This window comes from Antechinus flavipes, chromosome 3, assembly GCF_016432865.1.
Source record: "Antechinus flavipes isolate AdamAnt ecotype Samford, QLD, Australia chromosome 3, AdamAnt_v2, whole genome shotgun sequence".
NCBI lineage: Eukaryota > Metazoa > Chordata > Mammalia > Dasyuromorphia > Dasyuridae > Antechinus > Antechinus flavipes.
The window spans coordinates 566,901,930-566,919,722 of record NC_067400.1 but is presented as its reverse complement, the minus strand read 5'-3'; the positions used below and the strand labels follow the sequence as shown (position 1 = coordinate 566,919,722).

The 17,793-nt window shown below is 46.9% G+C and overlaps 1 protein-coding gene and 1 long non-coding RNA gene across 11 annotated transcripts in view; one reads left to right on the top strand and one right to left on the bottom strand.

The window, feature by feature from the left end:
• The first annotated feature begins 1,162 nt into the window (after nucleotides 1-1,162).
• On the top strand, nucleotides 1,163-9,918 carry LOC127555487 (uncharacterized). Of its 2 annotated transcripts, none has more exons than XR_007952223.1 (3): nucleotides 1,163-1,229; nucleotides 1,717-1,802; nucleotides 5,336-9,918. It is a non-coding gene; the product is annotated as an uncharacterized LOC127555487 (long non-coding RNA). The 2 variants fall into 2 exon arrangements; XR_007952222.1 differs by lacking the exon at nucleotides 1,163-1,229 and having other exon boundaries at nucleotides 1,280-1,802; nucleotides 5,336-6,331; nucleotides 7,021-9,918.
• A 1,682-nt stretch (nucleotides 9,919-11,600) lies between these two features.
• The window catches only part of NFYC (nuclear transcription factor Y subunit gamma), an 89,338-nt gene continuing 83,145 nt past the window's right edge, over nucleotides 11,601-17,793 (bottom strand). For all 9 annotated transcript variants that reach the window (XM_051987786.1, XM_051987790.1, XM_051987791.1 and 6 more), the window contains 3 exons: nucleotides 15,417-15,524; nucleotides 13,766-13,825; nucleotides 11,601-12,461 (listed from right to left, as the gene is read on the bottom strand). In XM_051987786.1, the coding sequence (XP_051843746.1) occupies nucleotides 12,342-12,461; nucleotides 13,766-13,825; nucleotides 15,417-15,524 (288 nt within the window). In that variant the 3' untranslated portion in view covers nucleotides 11,601-12,341. The remainder of the gene's footprint in view (nucleotides 12,462-13,765; nucleotides 13,826-15,416; nucleotides 15,525-17,793) is intronic.

The window sequence follows — 17,793 nt, the reverse complement described above, 5'->3', positions numbered from 1 at the left end:
AAAATTGGAGCCCCTTTGCCTTCCTAGGTCAGTCTGAGGGTCTCCCTTTTATCAAAGGGCCTTCTTGGGGATGTTACTTTTGCGAATTTGGGCTTAATCCTGCGAATCTAGGTTTTCTCTTGTGAATCAACCCCAGAAGCACATTGAAGGGGGATGAGGGAGAGAAGGGATGGAGGAAGTCAGGGCAAGACTGGGACTCCTGGGACTCGGGTGGAGCGGTGAGCTCTTAGAGTCCAACAGAACCGGGAAGTCATCCTGGCCAAAGCCCCCATTTTGCAGATGAGAGCCTGAGGCCAGAGAGGACATACTCCTTTCCCAAGCTCACAAAGTCACAATGGGAGGACGGTCCCAGATTCTCTGTCTGCAAACACAATGCTCTTTCCCCTGCTTCACACTGCTGGGAAAGTAATTAGGGATTGGCTTGGCAGGCCCCTGAGTGCAGGAAGCTAAGCAGGCCCAGGGGCACAGGAGGTCAGCAAGGCTGGGGACCTCCCTCTGAGGTTCAGGGACCAGAAAGGTGAAAAGGCCTGCGGTTCAAGGCAAAAAACTGGTAGATGGATTCCAGAAGGAACTGGCAAAGGGCAAGAGGATTGTTCCTGTACTTCCAACATCACTGTGCTGACTGGGGAGTCAGAGACCCGAGTTCAAATTCTTCTTATGCTTCCACTTATTGCTGTGTGATAATGAGCAAGTGACTTAACTTTTCTGGGCCTCCGTGTCCTTATCTGTAAAATGAGGGGTCAGACCGGATGCTTAGATCTGTTATTCTATCTTCATACTCCTGTTCTTCCTCTGTGTCTAGTTGGGGACTGTCCCTGATGATGGAGAGACAGGAAGAGAAAACCCAGTCGCTGAAGATTTCTCCCTCCATCACATGTGGAGAGTGTCCTGAAGACAGGGAGGGGGAGATCCGCATGCGCTGGAGTGATCAGGAAGAGAGGTAACCTTGGGGCAGGGCCCTGAAGGAAGGGGAAACTTTGACTAGTAGGGTTGTGGGTGAAGAGGGCTTTCCTGACAACATGGGAGGGAACAAATTAGAGCAAAGATAGGAAGGCAACAATGTGCCTAATATGTGAAGGAGAGCTGGGGAGGGTGGGAGAGAGGGAAGATCGTATAGAGAGTTTTCGTTGTCATAACCATTTCTGACTCTTTGTGACCCCTCAGGATTTTCTTGGTAGAGATACTGAAGCTGTTTGCCATTTTCTTCTCCACCTTATTTTACAGATGAGGTTAGTGACTTGTCCAGAGTCACACAGCTAAAAAGTATATGAGACAGGATTTGAACTCAGGAAGAGGAATACTCCTGGTTCCAGGTCCAGTACTCTATGCATTTTGCCACCTAGCTATCCTTCTGCATGGGAAGCTGAGGGAACAAATTGTGGAGAATATTGAAAGCCCTATTACAACACCATGACCCAAGCTCTGTTTCTATTGCCTTGGATAAGTGACATCCCTTTTTGGGTTCTGATCTCCTGTAAAAAGAAGGGCTCACAGTAGTGTGGCGAGAGTGGAGAGAGATTTGGGGGCAGGGAGATCCGAGTTCAGATACTGGCTCTGCCTTTTTAATACTTATGATTCCTGCTAGAATAGTCCCTGCTCCCTTTGAGACACCGTCCTGGTTGCCCAGGCCTAGTTACAGCTCTGTTAGATTCTAGTCTGCTCATTCAGGCAAGAGGAAGATTCAGTCATCATGGAAGTCAAATTGTTCTACCCCAGCTGAGGTCCCCGTGCCAACCCAGCCCCGAAGGAGGATGAGGAAGACGTCCAGGAGTCAGACAATCCATCTTTTGGCCCTCAAGCAAGTGAGTCAATGGTCCACCTAGAGCGAGCCTTTCCCCACCCCCTCTCACCTCTGCCTGCCCTACCCCCGCCCCAAAGTCCACCAAGGGCAGACAGGGGCAGAGGAATACCTCTAAGGAGGTGGAACTGCTGAGACAGCCGTGGCTGGGGAGCATCAGTGACACCCCCAGCCCGCTGAGATCAGCAGCCCAGACTGACCGTGAAAGCGAACCCTCATTGATTCCAGAGTTTGAGATGGGGGTGGGAGAAGGAGCTGGAGGTCAGAACCTGGGCCTAGACCTGGCGCCCTCCCATCAAAGACGGAACTCACCACTTCTCCAGCTTTGGCACAGGACAAAAAGACCTGAATTGGGAGCAAGGAGATTTCTGTTGGTTGGTGGTGGTGGTGGTTTGGGAGGGAGGGGGAGTTTGGAAGAAGGGAGGAAAGAAAGGCAGAGGAAAGTTAAAAAAAAATTTTGTTGATGTCTTTAATCTTTACATCCTGGTCATGTCTGGATCTAATCCACTGAACTCATCCTCCCCCTCCCCTATAAGATCCTTCCCAAACAACAAAGAAAAAAAAAAGTTAAGCAAACAAATATCAAAATAGACTGGACCTGACAACTCATTCAACATTATTCTACACCTATAGTCCCCCCACTTCTCTAACAAGAGAGGAGCAAGGTCAGGGTTGGTCCTCATGACTGCAAATTAGAAAAGTGCTGTTGTGTTGATACTCAGTCCAAGAGCCTCTTCTGGGGATGGAATATTGGGAGGTGTGTCTAGTCCAAAGTCCTTCCCCTTGGATCTCTGGCTTTCTCTGAGTGAAACTACTGAGGGTCAGCAGCCCCCTTGCCCCCAATGCCCCTCTGGGCCACTGTCGTTAAGAGACATGAGTGTGAGAGAGGTCCAGATGTCTCTCCAGCCTTCTCCCTTCTCCCTCCCCCTTCCAGAAAAAGATTATTTCACTGAAGTTCAGAACTAGTTTTAAGGGAGTAGAATTGGGTACTAAGGAAAGGACTTGCTGAGGCTGAAGGTCCCGGTCCTGGACCTGTCACAAAGAGCCTTATCCCAAGTGATCATTGTTGAATCCAAGCTCCATAACTGGAAGGGACTCTAGACATCATGCAGTACAATCTGCCATTTTATAGATAGGAAACTGACTTGCCCAAGATCACATGGGTATCAAAGGGGAGATTTGAACTCTGGTCCCTTGAGGCTAGAATTATTACTGTTTCTCCAAGATGTTTAGAGACAGCTCATACATCTGATAAATTTTCAGAGGAAGCATTTATGCCTTCAAATCAGCAAATGCTACAAATTAGGTCTTGGCTTATTGCTTTATTGATTGTTTAAACTTAAGAAAGTAATGAAAAATATGAATAATGCAGATTAATCTTAAAAATGTGTCACAGGAGCTGTTCAATAATTTCCTGTACTTCCAACACCATTTCTGTTATCATTCAACAGATATTTCTGGTTTCTGGAGCTAGAAAAATAGAAAGTGACCTGGTCTCTGTCTTCAAGGAACTTGTGATTTAATAAGAGAAGGAGATATAGGATACAGCATATAAATAAATATAATGTGAGATTGGATTTGATTAGGCTAGGTAAAGGAAATAGCCAGATAATGTCTTCCAAGAAAATCTGAGGAAGAAAAGAAGACTTTCAGATGTGGGGGGAATCTGAGAAGGCTTCATGAAAGAGGTGGTACCTTAGCTGAACCTTGATGAAAGAGAAGGATGCTGACAGGCAGAGGTGATGAGAAAACACATATCTCACAGCGGGAGACAGCTTTCATGATCGCACAAAGGCCAGAGACAGCAGGAAGAAATTAAGGAACAGTCAGGAAGTTAGTCTGGCAGGAACACAGTGTATACAAAGAAAAAGTAATAGGAAGTAATAACAACAATAATAGCTAACATTTTATAGTGTTTTAAGGTTTATAGATACAGAACATCCCCAAAGTTCCTAGTTAATTTTCAAATGATGAAAACTTAAACTTTATTTTAAACTGATCAAAGCTAACAAAGCTTTAAGACTTCCTAAGAGTTTTTGGAGACCCTGAATTTGATCCTCACAAAAAAACTAGAAGGTACTGTTCTTATTCCTATTTTTATAGTTGAAGGAACTGAGGCAGACAGAAGTGAAGTTACTTGCCCACAGTCATGCCGCAAATTAGTATCTGAGATTGGCTCTGACTCAGATTTTTCTGATTCCAGGTGCAGGAGTTCTATCTATCCCTTCAATGCCAAACTAAAGAGTTTATATTTTATATCACAGGCAACAGAGAGTCACTGGAGATCTTTGAGCAGAGGAGTATGCCTTAGGAATAGGATTGCAGCAGCTAAATGGGAGATGAACTAATAATAAGCAAGTTATTGTAATGTCTTAGAGGGGATGAGTTGGAGGAAGTAAGGTGGTGGCCCACAATGCTTTGTAGGACAAGTAATTTTCAGATGAGAAAAATGAAACTCAGAGCGGATGGAGCTTTTCAGGGTCACGCAGCCAGTGAGCACAGTGCCAGCAGAGTTTCCTGAGTGCCTATAATGCTGTACCAGGCCTGGGCCCTCCCCATCTTGCTTGGCTAGCTCAAGTGCTTTCTCCAGGATGTCTTCCTGCCGCCTCCAGCCCACAGCTGAAACGCATCTTTTCCTATTCCCATTTTGTCCCACACTGCCTGTTTCTCTTCATGTATCGCCTCCTGGTAAGCTTCTTGAAGGCAAGAAATGTGCTGTTGCTCATTGAATTCCCTGTTTCCCAGCTGGGCTCTAACCGGCTGAATGGAGTCTTCGACAATAATAGAGTATCCATCCCTTCAGCTGTAGCTAAAATCTCCCCCTGCCATATTCTTGGACTCTTTTAAGAAAAGGTGAGAATCTTTATTTTATTTCTGGCAAAAGCCTCTCCAACTTTGCTCCTTTGAAGGATTTCTTTTCCCTGCCCTCACTTTTCCTAATTCTCCATTTTCTTTTGGGGTTCAGACTCTGGCTCATCTCTATAAAATGATCATACCTTAACTTATGATTAATATATTACCATCTTCTATGATCTGAGAAGTTACATTTATCCTATAGTTGTACATAAAAATATTTCTATGACCTATGTTCCCCCAGTTATTAATCTAAAAGTTCACCCCAATTCTTCAGTTTTTTTCCTGAGGCAATTGGGGTTAAGTGCCCAGGATCACACAGCTAAGAAGTGTTAAATGTCTGAGGTCACATTTGAACTCAGATCCTCCTGACTTCAGGGGTGGTGCTCTATCCATTGAGCTACCTCTCTTTAGTTCTTTATAGACAAACCACAGAGGCATACTGTGTTCTCCATTCGTGTCAATATTTTAATGCCTGGTCAAATTCAAAATGAGTTATTGCTGTCTCAGAACTAAGAGTCAGTTTTAACTTCAGTAACTGACTTGAAAGGCCAGAACATTGAACTGAATTTTTAAATAATAGCTTTTATTTTCAAAATATATGCAAAGATAGTTTTCAATATTCACTCTTGCAAAAACTTATGTTCTAATTTTTTCTCTTCCTTCCTCTATCCTCTCCCCTAGACAGCAAATAATCTATCTTAAACATGTGCAATTCTTCTACACATATTCCCACATTTATTATGCTGCACAAGAAAAATCAGATCAAGAAGGAAAAAAATTAAAAAGAAAAAAAAGCAAACAACAAAAAAGGTGAAAATACTAGGCTGCGATCCACATTCAGTCCCCCCAGTTCATTTTGGAAGCAGATGACTCTCTCCATCATCAGTCTATTGGAATCGGCCTGAATCACCTCATTGTTTAAAAGAGACATGAGATGAAATGTAATAGGGGAAAATGTAAAATTTTATACTTTGGTTCAAAAATTCACCTTCAAGCTAGAAAATGGGGCCCAACTGGCCAGAGAGCAGCTTCTCTGAAATTGACCTATGGGTTTCAATGGACTTCAAGCTCAGCGCGAGCCAACAATATGAAATCATAGCCAAAAAAAATGGGAAATTGGGTCGTTTGAGTTTGGGGAGTTAAAAGGAGCTGTGTTCAAACCCCATCTCTGCTGCTTATTCCCTACATAATTTTGAGGAAGTCACTTCCCTGCCTCAGATTTCTTATCCGTAAAAAGACCAGGATGATCTTTCCATGATGGGAAGAAAATGAAATTTTAGATTGCATAGCGAGAGGCCCGGCGTCCAGGAGGATAAGATGATGGTCTTCACCAGACAACACTTGACTTATTTAGTTCAATTCTGGCCCCCTCATGTTAGGAAGGACGTGAGTAAACCGTTGAGCATCCAGATGAGTCATGATTAAATAACCAATCGGCAAGCATTTATCCATCACTTAATACGTGCCAAGCACTGGATTACAAAAGCACAAACCACAATAATCCCTTCAAGGACATTCTGTCAGAGGAAACGGCCCGTGTGTGTGCAGATACAAAATGTAAGGTGTGTGCTACCGTGTAGGTTTGTCTCCTACAGAGGAAATGATAGAGATCCCAGGAATCTTGTCCAGCTCTCTCCGAGGGCGATTTTAATTCCTGCCGGAAAAGGTCGCTATAAGGTTGGTCACTCTATTCTCCTCGGGGAGGGGGTATGGGACTAAAATTATATTTATCACTCCCCTGTCCCGCCCAACTCCCACCCAGGGACATGAGCCTTTAAAACCCAACCTGTTTTCTTGCTCTCTATCCCCTCAAAAGGAAATATAAAGGGATGTAAAAAGGAGTAAGTTTTGGATAATCCCAGACTTACAATTCATATACTTGACATCTTTATACTAATAACACAAAGTTACCCCATACTACTACATTACTACAAGTAGTAAAGGAGTTAAAAAGTAAAAGCCTTTTTATCTAAGGGAATAATAGCAAGGAGAAATCAGTGCAATTCCATAGATCTGAATATGCCAGAAAATATGCAGAGAGAATGAGTTCTGTCCTCGGGAGAAATATCCCGGCTCAAGCAAGAGAATGGCCCCAATCTCATGCAAGGGGAGATTCCCCAAAGCCCCCAGGAGAGGGACAGCGAGGTGCTGCAGTGGACAGAACAACAGCCCTGAAATCAGGAGTTTAAGTCCAACCCTAGGCGCTGACTAGGTCAACTAGTGTGACCCTAGACATGTCACTTAATCCCAGTTACCAAAAAAAAAAAAAAGGAGGGGGCAAGCTGGAAAGGAAGAACACGTTGAATAGGCAGCTGACTAGAAATCTACTTTTCCAATGCATCTTTTTTCCATTTCTCTCCCTAAAGAAAATCTGAGAACTGAGACCGCTGAAAGGCGCAGTGAATAGTGACAGATCTGGAGTCAGGAAGATTCAAATACTGCTTCAGACCCTAACTGGGGGATCTTGGGCAAGTCACTCACATCTGCCTCTGTTTTCTCAACTGTAAAATGGAGATTACAAAAACAAGCTTATATTGAAGATTAGACTGAATGATATTTGTTATTGTTATAAAGCACGGTAAATAGTAGGCAATCTATAAATGCTTATTCCCTCCCTCCCTCCCTCCCTGGAGGGAGGAATGATGAATGTGCCTTCAAGCTCTCAGATCGAAGTCTCCTTTGGGCCTCTTCTCCAGCCTTGAAACCTGGGTTACGGGAAAATACACATAGTCGCTACAAGTTAATTTTAGGGGGTCAGCAGGAAGGGCCGGCTAGGAGGGAGTGCTTCATGGTATGGGACAGCATGTGCAAAGGCAATAATCAGGATGATGAAAGGCCCTGCTGGAAATAACTCGGACTGTTTAGTCTGGGGAATAGCAGGTTTAGGGAGGACTTGGTGTCTGATTGTATGCAAATATTTTAAGAGCTATCCCTTGGAAGACTTAGCAGACTTTTCCAACTTGGCCCTAGAAGGCACAGCTAGGACCACAGGGTCAGATTTCAAGCTCCAAAGGGCCCTGTAGTCAAATACCCTCATTTCACAGATGGGGAAACTGAGGCCAAGAGAGAGGAAGTAACTTAGCCAAGGCCACAGAGGAAGGTACCCAAAGGTAGGATTTGAACTCGGGTCCGCTTCCCTCCCAATTCCTTATGCCGTGCTGCCTCCTAGTGGGTAGAAACCGCATGACCGGATAAACAATTGGAGCTGTCCCAACGTAGAATGAGTTGCCCCAGGAGGTGGGGTGCTCTCCAACCTGGGATATCCTGGACGAGTCATTTCTACCTCAGTCTCCTCATCTGTAAAACGGGGATCCTAATCTACACAGTCGCCACAGCGACCACCCGAATGCTCTGAACCTTTCTAAGACTGGAGAATAACGAAGGGAATGTCTCCCGTTCCCTTTGCTCGTCGCAGTTCCCATGGTACGGAAGGGAGGTTTTGAGGAAGGCAGGGAGGGAGGGAACCAGGAAAGGCTCCCCGGAGGAAGCGGCCCCCGAGCGGCTCAGATGAGACTTGGGCTGGACGAGAGGTAGCACGTTAGAATATTAATAAAGCCCTGGGGCCAGGTTCCGTGACTTCTAGACCCAAAATGTGCCCGCGTTCGGCTCCCTCAACTGCAAAATGGGCGATTATGAGGCTGTCACAAGTACTTCGGGCTTCCGTAAGGTCTGTAGCACTAGGAGTTATGATTGTTCAGAGGAGAGATCCCTCTAGCTGGGGGAGGGGGGCGGCCATCAGGGCAGGAGAAAGGGTCCCGAGCTGGAGCTTGTTCAGGCCATTCTGGAGACGGGGACTGGGAACGAGGTACTCTAGGGAGGGGCGAGGGGTCTGGTGTGGCAGAAGCCTATGTATGGCGGGGTGTGCCGGGGGAACAGGAAGGGACGAGTGGGACAAGCTTCAAATGGCAAGCTAGGGCTGGAAGCTCATCCTGTCCTTCCCAAGCAGCTCCTTGCCATGCTGCCTTAACTCTGGGGTCCCCCAGCTCTGTTATGTTTTAACTTTAGCTTGCCAGGTCCTAGCTGTGAAACATAATTAAGTCCTTACTAGTTTCTTTCTCTCCCTTTCTTGCTCCCTCCACTTCTCTTTCTTTTCTTCCTTCTCTCCCACTTATTTCCCTCTCTCTGTCTCTCGGTAGAAAAAAATGGAAACCTTAAGATTCTTGAACTGGAGAGTGACATGGGTGGCTTTGTACATCAGGAAGATACTGGGGGGGGGGGGTGGAGATGAATTGGAGATGGAAATAGCCCCCGTTTCTATAAAGTCCTAAAGTAAACAAAGCATTTTCCTCCCAAGTCTTAGAAGACTTATCAGGTCAATTTTACACTGGTCCTGAAGCACATGGCTCATGTCAGAGTTCAACTCTGAATCCGGACTTCCTGGGTCCAGGTCCAGCCCCCTTTCCATAATCACATTGCCTCTTCATGGTTCCACCGAGCTGAGACCTAACTAGAAATCCTAGTGCCCTGGGCAAGCAGCATGAAAGACCTTTAACCGACTTCCTATTTTGATCGTCCTTCCATCACCATCCTCCTCAGCAAATCATTCCGGTTAAGAACAGTTCAGCAACGTTATGGAATATTATTGTTCTGTAAGAAATGGGACTGGCGACTTACATGAACTGATGCTAAGTGAAATGAGCAGAACCAGGAAATCATTATAAACCTCAACAATGATACTGTTTGAGGATGTATTCTGATGGAAGTGGATCTCTTCGATAAAGAGAGCTAATTCAGTTTCAATTGATCAAGGATGGACAGAAGCAGCTACATCCAAAGAAAGAACACTGGGAAATTAATATAAACTGCTTGCGTTTTGTTTTTCTTCCCGGGTTATTTCTAACTTCTGAATCCAATTCTCCCTGTGCAACAAGGGAACTGTTCGGTTCTGCACACATATATTGTATCCAGGATATACTGTAACCTATTTAACATATAAAGGACTGCTTGCCATCTGGGGGAGGGGGTGGAGGGAGGGAGGGGAAAAATCGGAACAGAAGTGAGTGCAAGGGATAATGTAAAAAATTACCCGGGCATGGGTTCTGTCAATAAAGAGTTATTAAAAAAAAAAAAAGTTCATCAAAGATAACCATCAGAGTTTGGCGAGTAAGCATGCAATATTCCACACCCATTGTCCCCCACTTTTTGCAAAGGAGGGGGCTGTTTTCTAAACTGTTCTTGGGGTTCATTGGTTCATTACATCAAAGGTTTTTGGAAATCTTGATTTACTTTATTGTCACCTTTGTGCACATGTAATGTTTAAGTTGAGCCGGGCTCTAGCCTCTCATGCCAAACAACTGACTGCTGGATCATAACCAATTCTAGTCCAACCCAGATCTATGGCTCCCTGGCTGCTGCCTTCCTGCTGCTTCCCAACATTTTTCCTGCCCATAGCTTTCCACTTTGTGCTCTGGAAACAATACTCAAAGCAACTGTACTCACTGGGGAGAGGACGATTTGTCGATTGCTCCAAACCCTCCTTATCTACCATTTCTAGATTTTCTGGCCTGAAACCCCGTTAGGATTCTCTACCCTTCAGCCCTTATATCCAACTTCATTTAACAGATGAAGAAACTGAAGAGCAGGGAAGGGAAATCATTTGCCCATTCACACTGGCAGTAACCGCTGGCATTTGAACCAAGGTGCAGTCACAGACCCTATGGAGGAGGGTGGGTCATCAGAAACAGGAACAGGGAAGCTAGGAGAAAGATTTCTAACTCCTATTTTATGCTTTCATATTTTTCAAAATGGTTTCCTAGAGCTAGCGTATACACACATACATGCACATGTTTGTACACACACACGCGGATGTATGAAGGGGAATTGGCCAAGCTAACCCAACCAGTGTCAGAACTGGGACCCAGGTTTCCTGGGCTCCAGAACCATGTCTTTTCAATATACCATGAGAAGCTATGTCTGGTGGCGTCTGACTGGACAAGTTTGTCCCCCTTTTCCTGTAGGAGATGGCACAGAGAGAATTAGTATCTGGTGGGAGAGCTGCTTGAGAAGAGGTCCAGGAAGAATCTAGTTTGGATGACCCTCTATCAAGAACCCAGGACAAGTCCCAAAGCAGGCCTGTTCTTTTCTAAGCCAGAGGGCCCCGATGCCCACCTCAGCCTAAGGACGCCTCTGCCAGGCAGCTAACCTCCCACTGTCCAGCAGCTTCTGCCAGCCCTCAGGTAGCAGCTCTGTCTTTCCTTTATTCCCCTTGTCGAGTTTCTTGTGAGGGGATGTTGAAGTCCATTTACTTGTCCCCCAGCATAACGTTTTGTGGTTTATGGAAGGAGTCTATAGGTCCACAGAGGGAAGAAGGGATGTGATTTCTGGGGGTTAGGGTAAGACTTTTTCAGGAAACCAATGAAAGGGAAAGGATTATTTGGGCTAACATTTTATTACAACTAAGTTTAGTGTGTATATATTTAATTCTATTAAAAATAGAGGGTGGCTTCTGTCTTGCAAAAAAAAACAAAAACAAAAAACGTTCCTGTTTTCCCATTACCATATAGAGAAACTGAGGTGCAGAGAAAGGAAAGAACTTTGTTCAAAGTCACATTTCATTAAGTGGAAGTTAGGGCTAGAAACCCAGAGCTCTAGAATTTCTACTATATTCCACCATCCCATTTTAATGAAAACTCCAAGGTGAGCGGGCCTAGGTTTGTTCAGAGGAGCTCCCAACTATGAAAGGCCTTTTAACTCAGGCCCCAGCTCAGTTTTGGCTGCTTCTTGTCTAGAAGAAATCGGGGTAACCACTAGGGCAGGCAGATTCTAATTGCTCTGTCCTGGTCCAAACAAATTGCAGCAAGATGGATCCCCAAGTACCTCTTCCCTTCCTGGAAGAAAGCCCATCCATGGTTCCCCTCCCATCCCAAGGGCTGCCAGCCTACTGGCTCTACACATGCCGAGTCAGCACCTCCCCCCTCCCCCCAATCCCAGAAACCTAGACTCCAAGTTCTCTAAAAAGGAGCTTTATTCATTGCATTTAATTCATGCAGTTAGAAGTCCATGCAGCGGAGGAGACGAGCACAATTATTCATTTGCTTCTTGAGGGGAAAAAATGGGAGGTGGGCAGGTGGAGGGAGGGCAGAGAAGAGCCCCAGTTTCCTGGGACAGAGGAGGGTCCAGAAGAAACGAGACACTGTGTCTGGAGTCAAGTTCATCCTTGAACACGAAGACTGCTTCTGCAGCTTCCAGAGGCAGGTGCTTTGCTCTGGGCAGGGGCAGGGGAGAAGCGACCGATGGACCACCCAGTGACCTAGAGAGGTGGGTGCATTCGCCAGAGGTTGCGAGAAAGGTTAAGGCAGCTGTTCTGGGAGCTTTTCCCATGCCTGGAGAGCTGCTCTTGGGAGAAAGGGGCATGAGGAGGGCAGACTTTTGTAGCCACACCTCAAAAAACGCTATAAATATGTTATCACTGAATATTTCCCATTTCAATAGCATTGGACATACAGCTCAACATACTGAAATATTGATTCCTTTAAAAAACAAAAACCAAAAAGACAAAAAAGGAAATGAAAAAATATTGCATCTTTCAGTTGGCGATTTCCTAGCCCGCAGTGAGGGCCATGTGCACCAGTGTCTTGGCCCGCAGGAGGCTCTGGGGTAGTGGGACACTCAAGCCAGGCCACAGCGGCAGAAATGGAGTCTGTATGGCCCTGTGCACCGGCTGTGCTGGGCAAGGCCCCAGCTGGGCTCAGTCACCCGTCACCTGAGGGGTCTGCCCATCGGAGGCCTGGTTAGCCGACTGGATGAACATGGGCTGTGCGAGGTCCTGGCCGGCTGGCATGGTGACCTGCTGGATCTGGTACAGCTGCTGCAGGGAAGGGAAGGGAAACAGAGACCCAGGGACATCAGACTAGGTCAGAAAGGGCTCCCTGGGCCAACCCTTTAGAGCTTGGCACCCTGCCCTCAGGATACCAGCTGCCCCACCAGCCACACCCAAGGAAACATCCCTCCCATCCCTCCCATCCCTCGAGCTCTGGACCCACAGGCTCCTTGTGGATGACTGGGAGCTTGGCTTCCTGCTGTGCCCCGGAGAATGAGGCTCAACTCAAGACTTCTTTACTGAGGAGACAGAAAGGTCCGGGAGCACCGTGCCACGGTCAGTGACTGAGGGGCAGAGCTGGAGCTCAACAGAAGGCCCTTCTTACTCGGGCACAGGCCCTCCTCTCCCCACCCATCTCTCGCCTTTCCAAGTCCAAGTACTGGAGTCCCCACAGGCTCTCGGCACCAAGGGCCACTTTTCTCCAAGCACAAAAGGCTCCACACCTTGAAATCCAGCCCATGCTCACAATTTGGTGAGCCAGCCTCACAGTGGGCACTGCCCTCACTTAGCTTCCTCAAGTGACGCCCACAAGGCAGGTGTGGTACATTCTGGGTCAGAGAATAGGTGGAAATCAGCCTGGGTGGACAGACCCCAAACTCGGCCCCTTGTTAACTGTGTGACCAGAAAATGTGGGGGATAATCCCTGTACTCCCTCACGGGGCCTGTCGGGACCAAATATTTCACAAACACAGAGCACCAGTGAAGTGGGCTCTCACCTGCGGCCCTGGGAGCTCCCAGCTCTGAGGGTTCTGCTCCTAACAGAGGCCATCAATCGCTGTGTTGGCCAGCCGAGGGGGTCCTTACTCACTGCCTCTTCCCCTCTGCTTCTCTACAGGCCTCAGAGGGGGAGGAGAGGGGATGGGCCCACAGCCAAAAGCCCAGGGGAAGCCCTGACCTAAGGGCACATTTGCCTTCAGCATCTCAGGCTCAGGGACCTGGGTGCTAGCCCTGGCTCTGTTCTCAGGCAGAAGGCAAGGCCTTCCTCCTTCTCTCAGGGCCTCAGTTTATTCCTCTACACAGTAGTGAGATCTAGGATTGATGATCACTGAAGTCCTGCCAGCTATTACTCCCATGCATGTCCTGTTCTTAAAGATCCTCAGGGAACATTCTCCTCGTTTTAGCAGTCTCCGTCCACCATTTGTTTCTAACAGAGGGAAAAGCCAGCTGCTGTAATCACTCCATCCCTGGACAGCTCTGAAGCTGCCTGCCCAGACTGATGGCTGCCTAATAAGGAGTCGCCCCTGCCCCTGCTCCCGCCCCTTCCTCTCCCATTTTGAGTCCCAGGACCCTACCTGGCCATCTGTGAACTGGCCAAACTGCTGCTGTCCTTGCTGGACCTCTGTCTGTGTAATCTGTAAGAAATCACAAGGAGGGAAGGGGTGAGCTCCAAGTAGAGACCCAGCTTCTTGGCCCTCCCATCTCTGCAGAGACCCCAGGGGGCCTCCGTTACAGCCAAGGCACCGGCAAGCCAGAACAGTGGTGGGATAGTGAGGACAGGACCCATGCTGAAGGAGGTAGAGGGCTGGCTCTTAATGGCTGCAGACGGCAGAAAGGGGGGAAAGGGACAGCAAGGCTTCCTCCCCTCAAGAAAGATACACAGTTCTCCCTCTCTCCATCTAACTCCAGAGCAGAGATGACAAAGGGCCTGAGCAGAGTGGCTTACTATTAGCTGTCTATAGTTATAGACAAGCCATGTCCATTTTCTGATCTCTATTTGTAAGTGAGAAAGTGGGATTATCTTGTGATGAAGAGAGCCATCTATACCCAGAGAGGATGGTGGGAACTGAATATGGATCACAACATAACACTCTCACTCTTTTTGCTATTGTTCGTTTACATTTTGATCTGATTTTTCTTGTGCAGCAATTGTATAAATGTTCCCACATATTTGATTTAATATATATTTTAACATGTATTAAAAAAAAAAAAAAGTAGGATCAAGAGATAAAGTTCCTTCCATCGCTGGTATTCTATAACCTTAAGAGAATCTAAATTGCCTTTAATTTCTGTAAAGTACTGGCATTGCCCAGAATTCTGTGTAGGATTCAAATGGTCAGAGAGGTGGTGAAGGGCTCCCATTCTCCTCCTTTGATTTGACATGGATACAGATACACACATTTGGAGAAGGGCTCTTTAAACATCCCAGAGGCTGTTCAGAACCTGGAAGCCTCATTTTTGGCTCCTTCCTTACATTTCCCCAAATGAGATCTTTGGAGACCTGCTCTAGAAACCTAAGCCTGTCACCACTGTCAATAGATGCATCACCAAAGATGCAATTGTACCAGACAGGTCCAGTTCTTAAACGATCGCTGCTTTTTTTGGGTTCAAGGGAAAAGGATCCATTAACAATGTCCCTTTTCTCCCTCAGCAGCGGGCCCACAGCCCATGGCAGCCACCTCCCTTTGTCGTCACTACCCACGGAAGCCTTGTCCTTTCCCACCCTTGCTCCTCTCTTGCTGGGAAAGCCACCCATTCTTCATGTCCCTGATTCGCCCCCCAATTATGAAGGGGTTCCTATGACTCCATGAACAAGAGGCTCAGAAATCCCAAGACAAAGTAGAGGAGGAAAGGAGAGCAATTTCCCCAGTAGAGGGGTACCTGTCTACCTAAGGATAAATCCAAGTGGGAGCATTCAAGCTCAGCAGGCTTCCTGAGAGCTGAAGACAACTCTGGGATATGGCCTGCCCGAGGGGGTCATGCCAACTGCTGGGCAGCATAGCACCCAACTCTGCCAGCCTGGGTCACTGGGTTGGGTCTCTCAATCACTGCAGTGGCACTCTAACTCCAGGCACAAGTTTTGAATCTGGCTCTCCAGCTCCTGATCCTGAGTCCTGGGCCATCCTGCTAACATTTACAATGGAAGTGGGAGCCCAAGTCATTCCAGGGAGAAGGAAGACTTTCCCCCAGGGAGGCCCTCTGCTCTCCCGAGGCCTCAGTACCCACCTGCTGTGCACTAGCTGCAAGAGTCTGGATCTGTCCCTGAACAACCTGGGTGCCTGATACAGGCTGTGCTAGGCGGATATACTGCAGCTGGCCAGCGTTTAACTGCACCTGGATGGGGCAGACAGACAAACAAACAAACAGAGACCTTGGTTAACCTGAAACATGTGAAGGTGCATATTTCCATAACTGGAGCCAAAGAAAACTCAGCCCAAGAACACAGACTGTCTTCGCCTAGGCTGAGCTGTCAAAGCAGGTAAAAGAAAGTGACTGGCCATGGCGGGGAAGGTTTCAATGACTTTGGAAAAAATAAAATGGCCCCAGCACAACTGCTATTCTTGTGATTTCAATGAAACTAGAGAATCTCCTCACTTGCCAGAAAGGCCACACTAGCTGGCTATCCTTTCCAGAACAGAAGCCCCAGCCCTGCCCCAAGCTTGAGTCCAGGAGCTTTCTTTCCTCCTCTCCCTTCCCTTCATGCCCCAGTCCAAGGAGGCTGCCCACTCCTCTGAAGGGCTGAAGAGAGAGAAGACAGGATAAGGGGGGAAAAAGAGGGCACTGACTGCTCGGATGCTGTGAAGAGCTCCAATGTCTGCCAGGGACCCGATCAAAGATGGCCATCGCCCCGCTGGGTAACCTTAGTGCTCACTAAAACCATATCTCTTCAGACAGAAAGTGAGTGCTATGGGCCACCGCCACCCCAAAGAGACAGGGGTAACTGCAGCTGGAAGACTTCTTTTAGGATCTTGTAGGTTTGCCTACGCATGTCAACATGATGAGGTGAATAGAAAAAAAGTCAAAAACAGACTCCCACAGAGCATTCAGAGTGGCCTGGGCAACCAAAGCTTAAAAAGTACTCAACACATGTTCATGACACGATTTCAGATGATAAAATGATAACTGTGCAGCAGTTCCTAATGCTGCAGGGAATGGGGAGCCAGGGAGGTCACAGTGTAAGGGAACAGCCCTGGAACCTTGAGCCCCAACCCCTAACCCTTACTTGAGCTATAATTCTACAGTTCTAAACATTCATCTGCAAATAGAAATGTGTGCACCTAGAAAAGACACACATCAAACAAATGGTGCTCGGTTTCTGGTTCACATTGGGCTTGTTTGTACTCCTGGGCTCCCTGCTCACCTGCGATGGGGAGCTTCCTAGCCTGTTATGTAAGAGCCTTTTCCACTGTGGTGCAGCTTTCCCAAATTCCCTATAGGATCAAACTCCTCTACAGGGAATGTCACTTTCCCAAAGGTCTCCACAGAATGCTGAGTTTAAGCAAGAAAAGTGCTGATGCGACACTGTATACTGCCCTCTGTGGGGTTAAACAAATAAGAAGTGCCTCCCCCCACCAAGAAAGGTGAGACCATGAGCCCCAGACGAGGGAGGGCAGGGGAAGAAGCAATGAAGCCGGGGACGAGGGCAGTGGGAAAGGCTGCCAAAGCTGTTTTAATTCCTTTACCAGAAGCCTTCCATAGTTCCACCAACCACTATTTGTTTGGTTCAAAGAACAGAGAGCTTAGCAGGGATCAGAGAGTCACCTTCCTCTTAATTCTGTGCCTAATGGCAAGAAACCTCAGGGGTTAAGGAAGGGAGGTTTTCTGTGGGGCAGCAGCTTGACAATGCTAAAATCCTGGTCCAAATCCCAGCATGCTATCATGACAGGGCAATGCATCCTGCAGTATGGGTAAAGTGAGAGGAGGCTTAGCAAATCTCACCTACTGCAACACAATTCATTAGGGTGGTCTCCTAGGCTCTTGCTGAATGGCCACACATGAGGGATGAAAGATTTAGAAAAGATTCATACGATCACTGTATGGAAGTCTGCTGTGGCCCTAGGAAGAAGGCTAGACAGACCTTCAAAGGGGATTTTAATTCTTAGGGAAGGAAGACCATTAAAGAAATGGGGAGGAGAAAGCAGAAAAACATACTAGTTGCCTTAAAATAACTAAGAGTGCTACAGGTGGAGGACCTTGGTGACAGAAATCGGAGCAATGAGTGTAGAATACCGGGGGCCAACTTGATAAGAAGGAAAAATCTCCAAAATATTCAAGCTATCACAAAGATTATAGAAAATGCTCCTGAGGGAGGCAGATTTCTCCCTCACTGAAAATCTTTTAAGTCGATGGACTGACTCCTTAAGTCAGTTAGCCAACAGGCATTTATTAAGTGTCTATTGTGTGTCAGGCACTAAGCTAAGAGTTCCTAAAGAAGGGATCTTGCTCAAGTACGGGACTAGATGTCCTGAGGTTCCTTTCAGCTTTGAGATTCTGGGATAAAAGTGATTTTAGGATGACCAGTATAACAAAGTTGTAACTGAATACTTTGGAGGGAAGCTACAAGTTTCCTCTTGGTTTCTTCTATTGAAGCCACTGGTCCAAA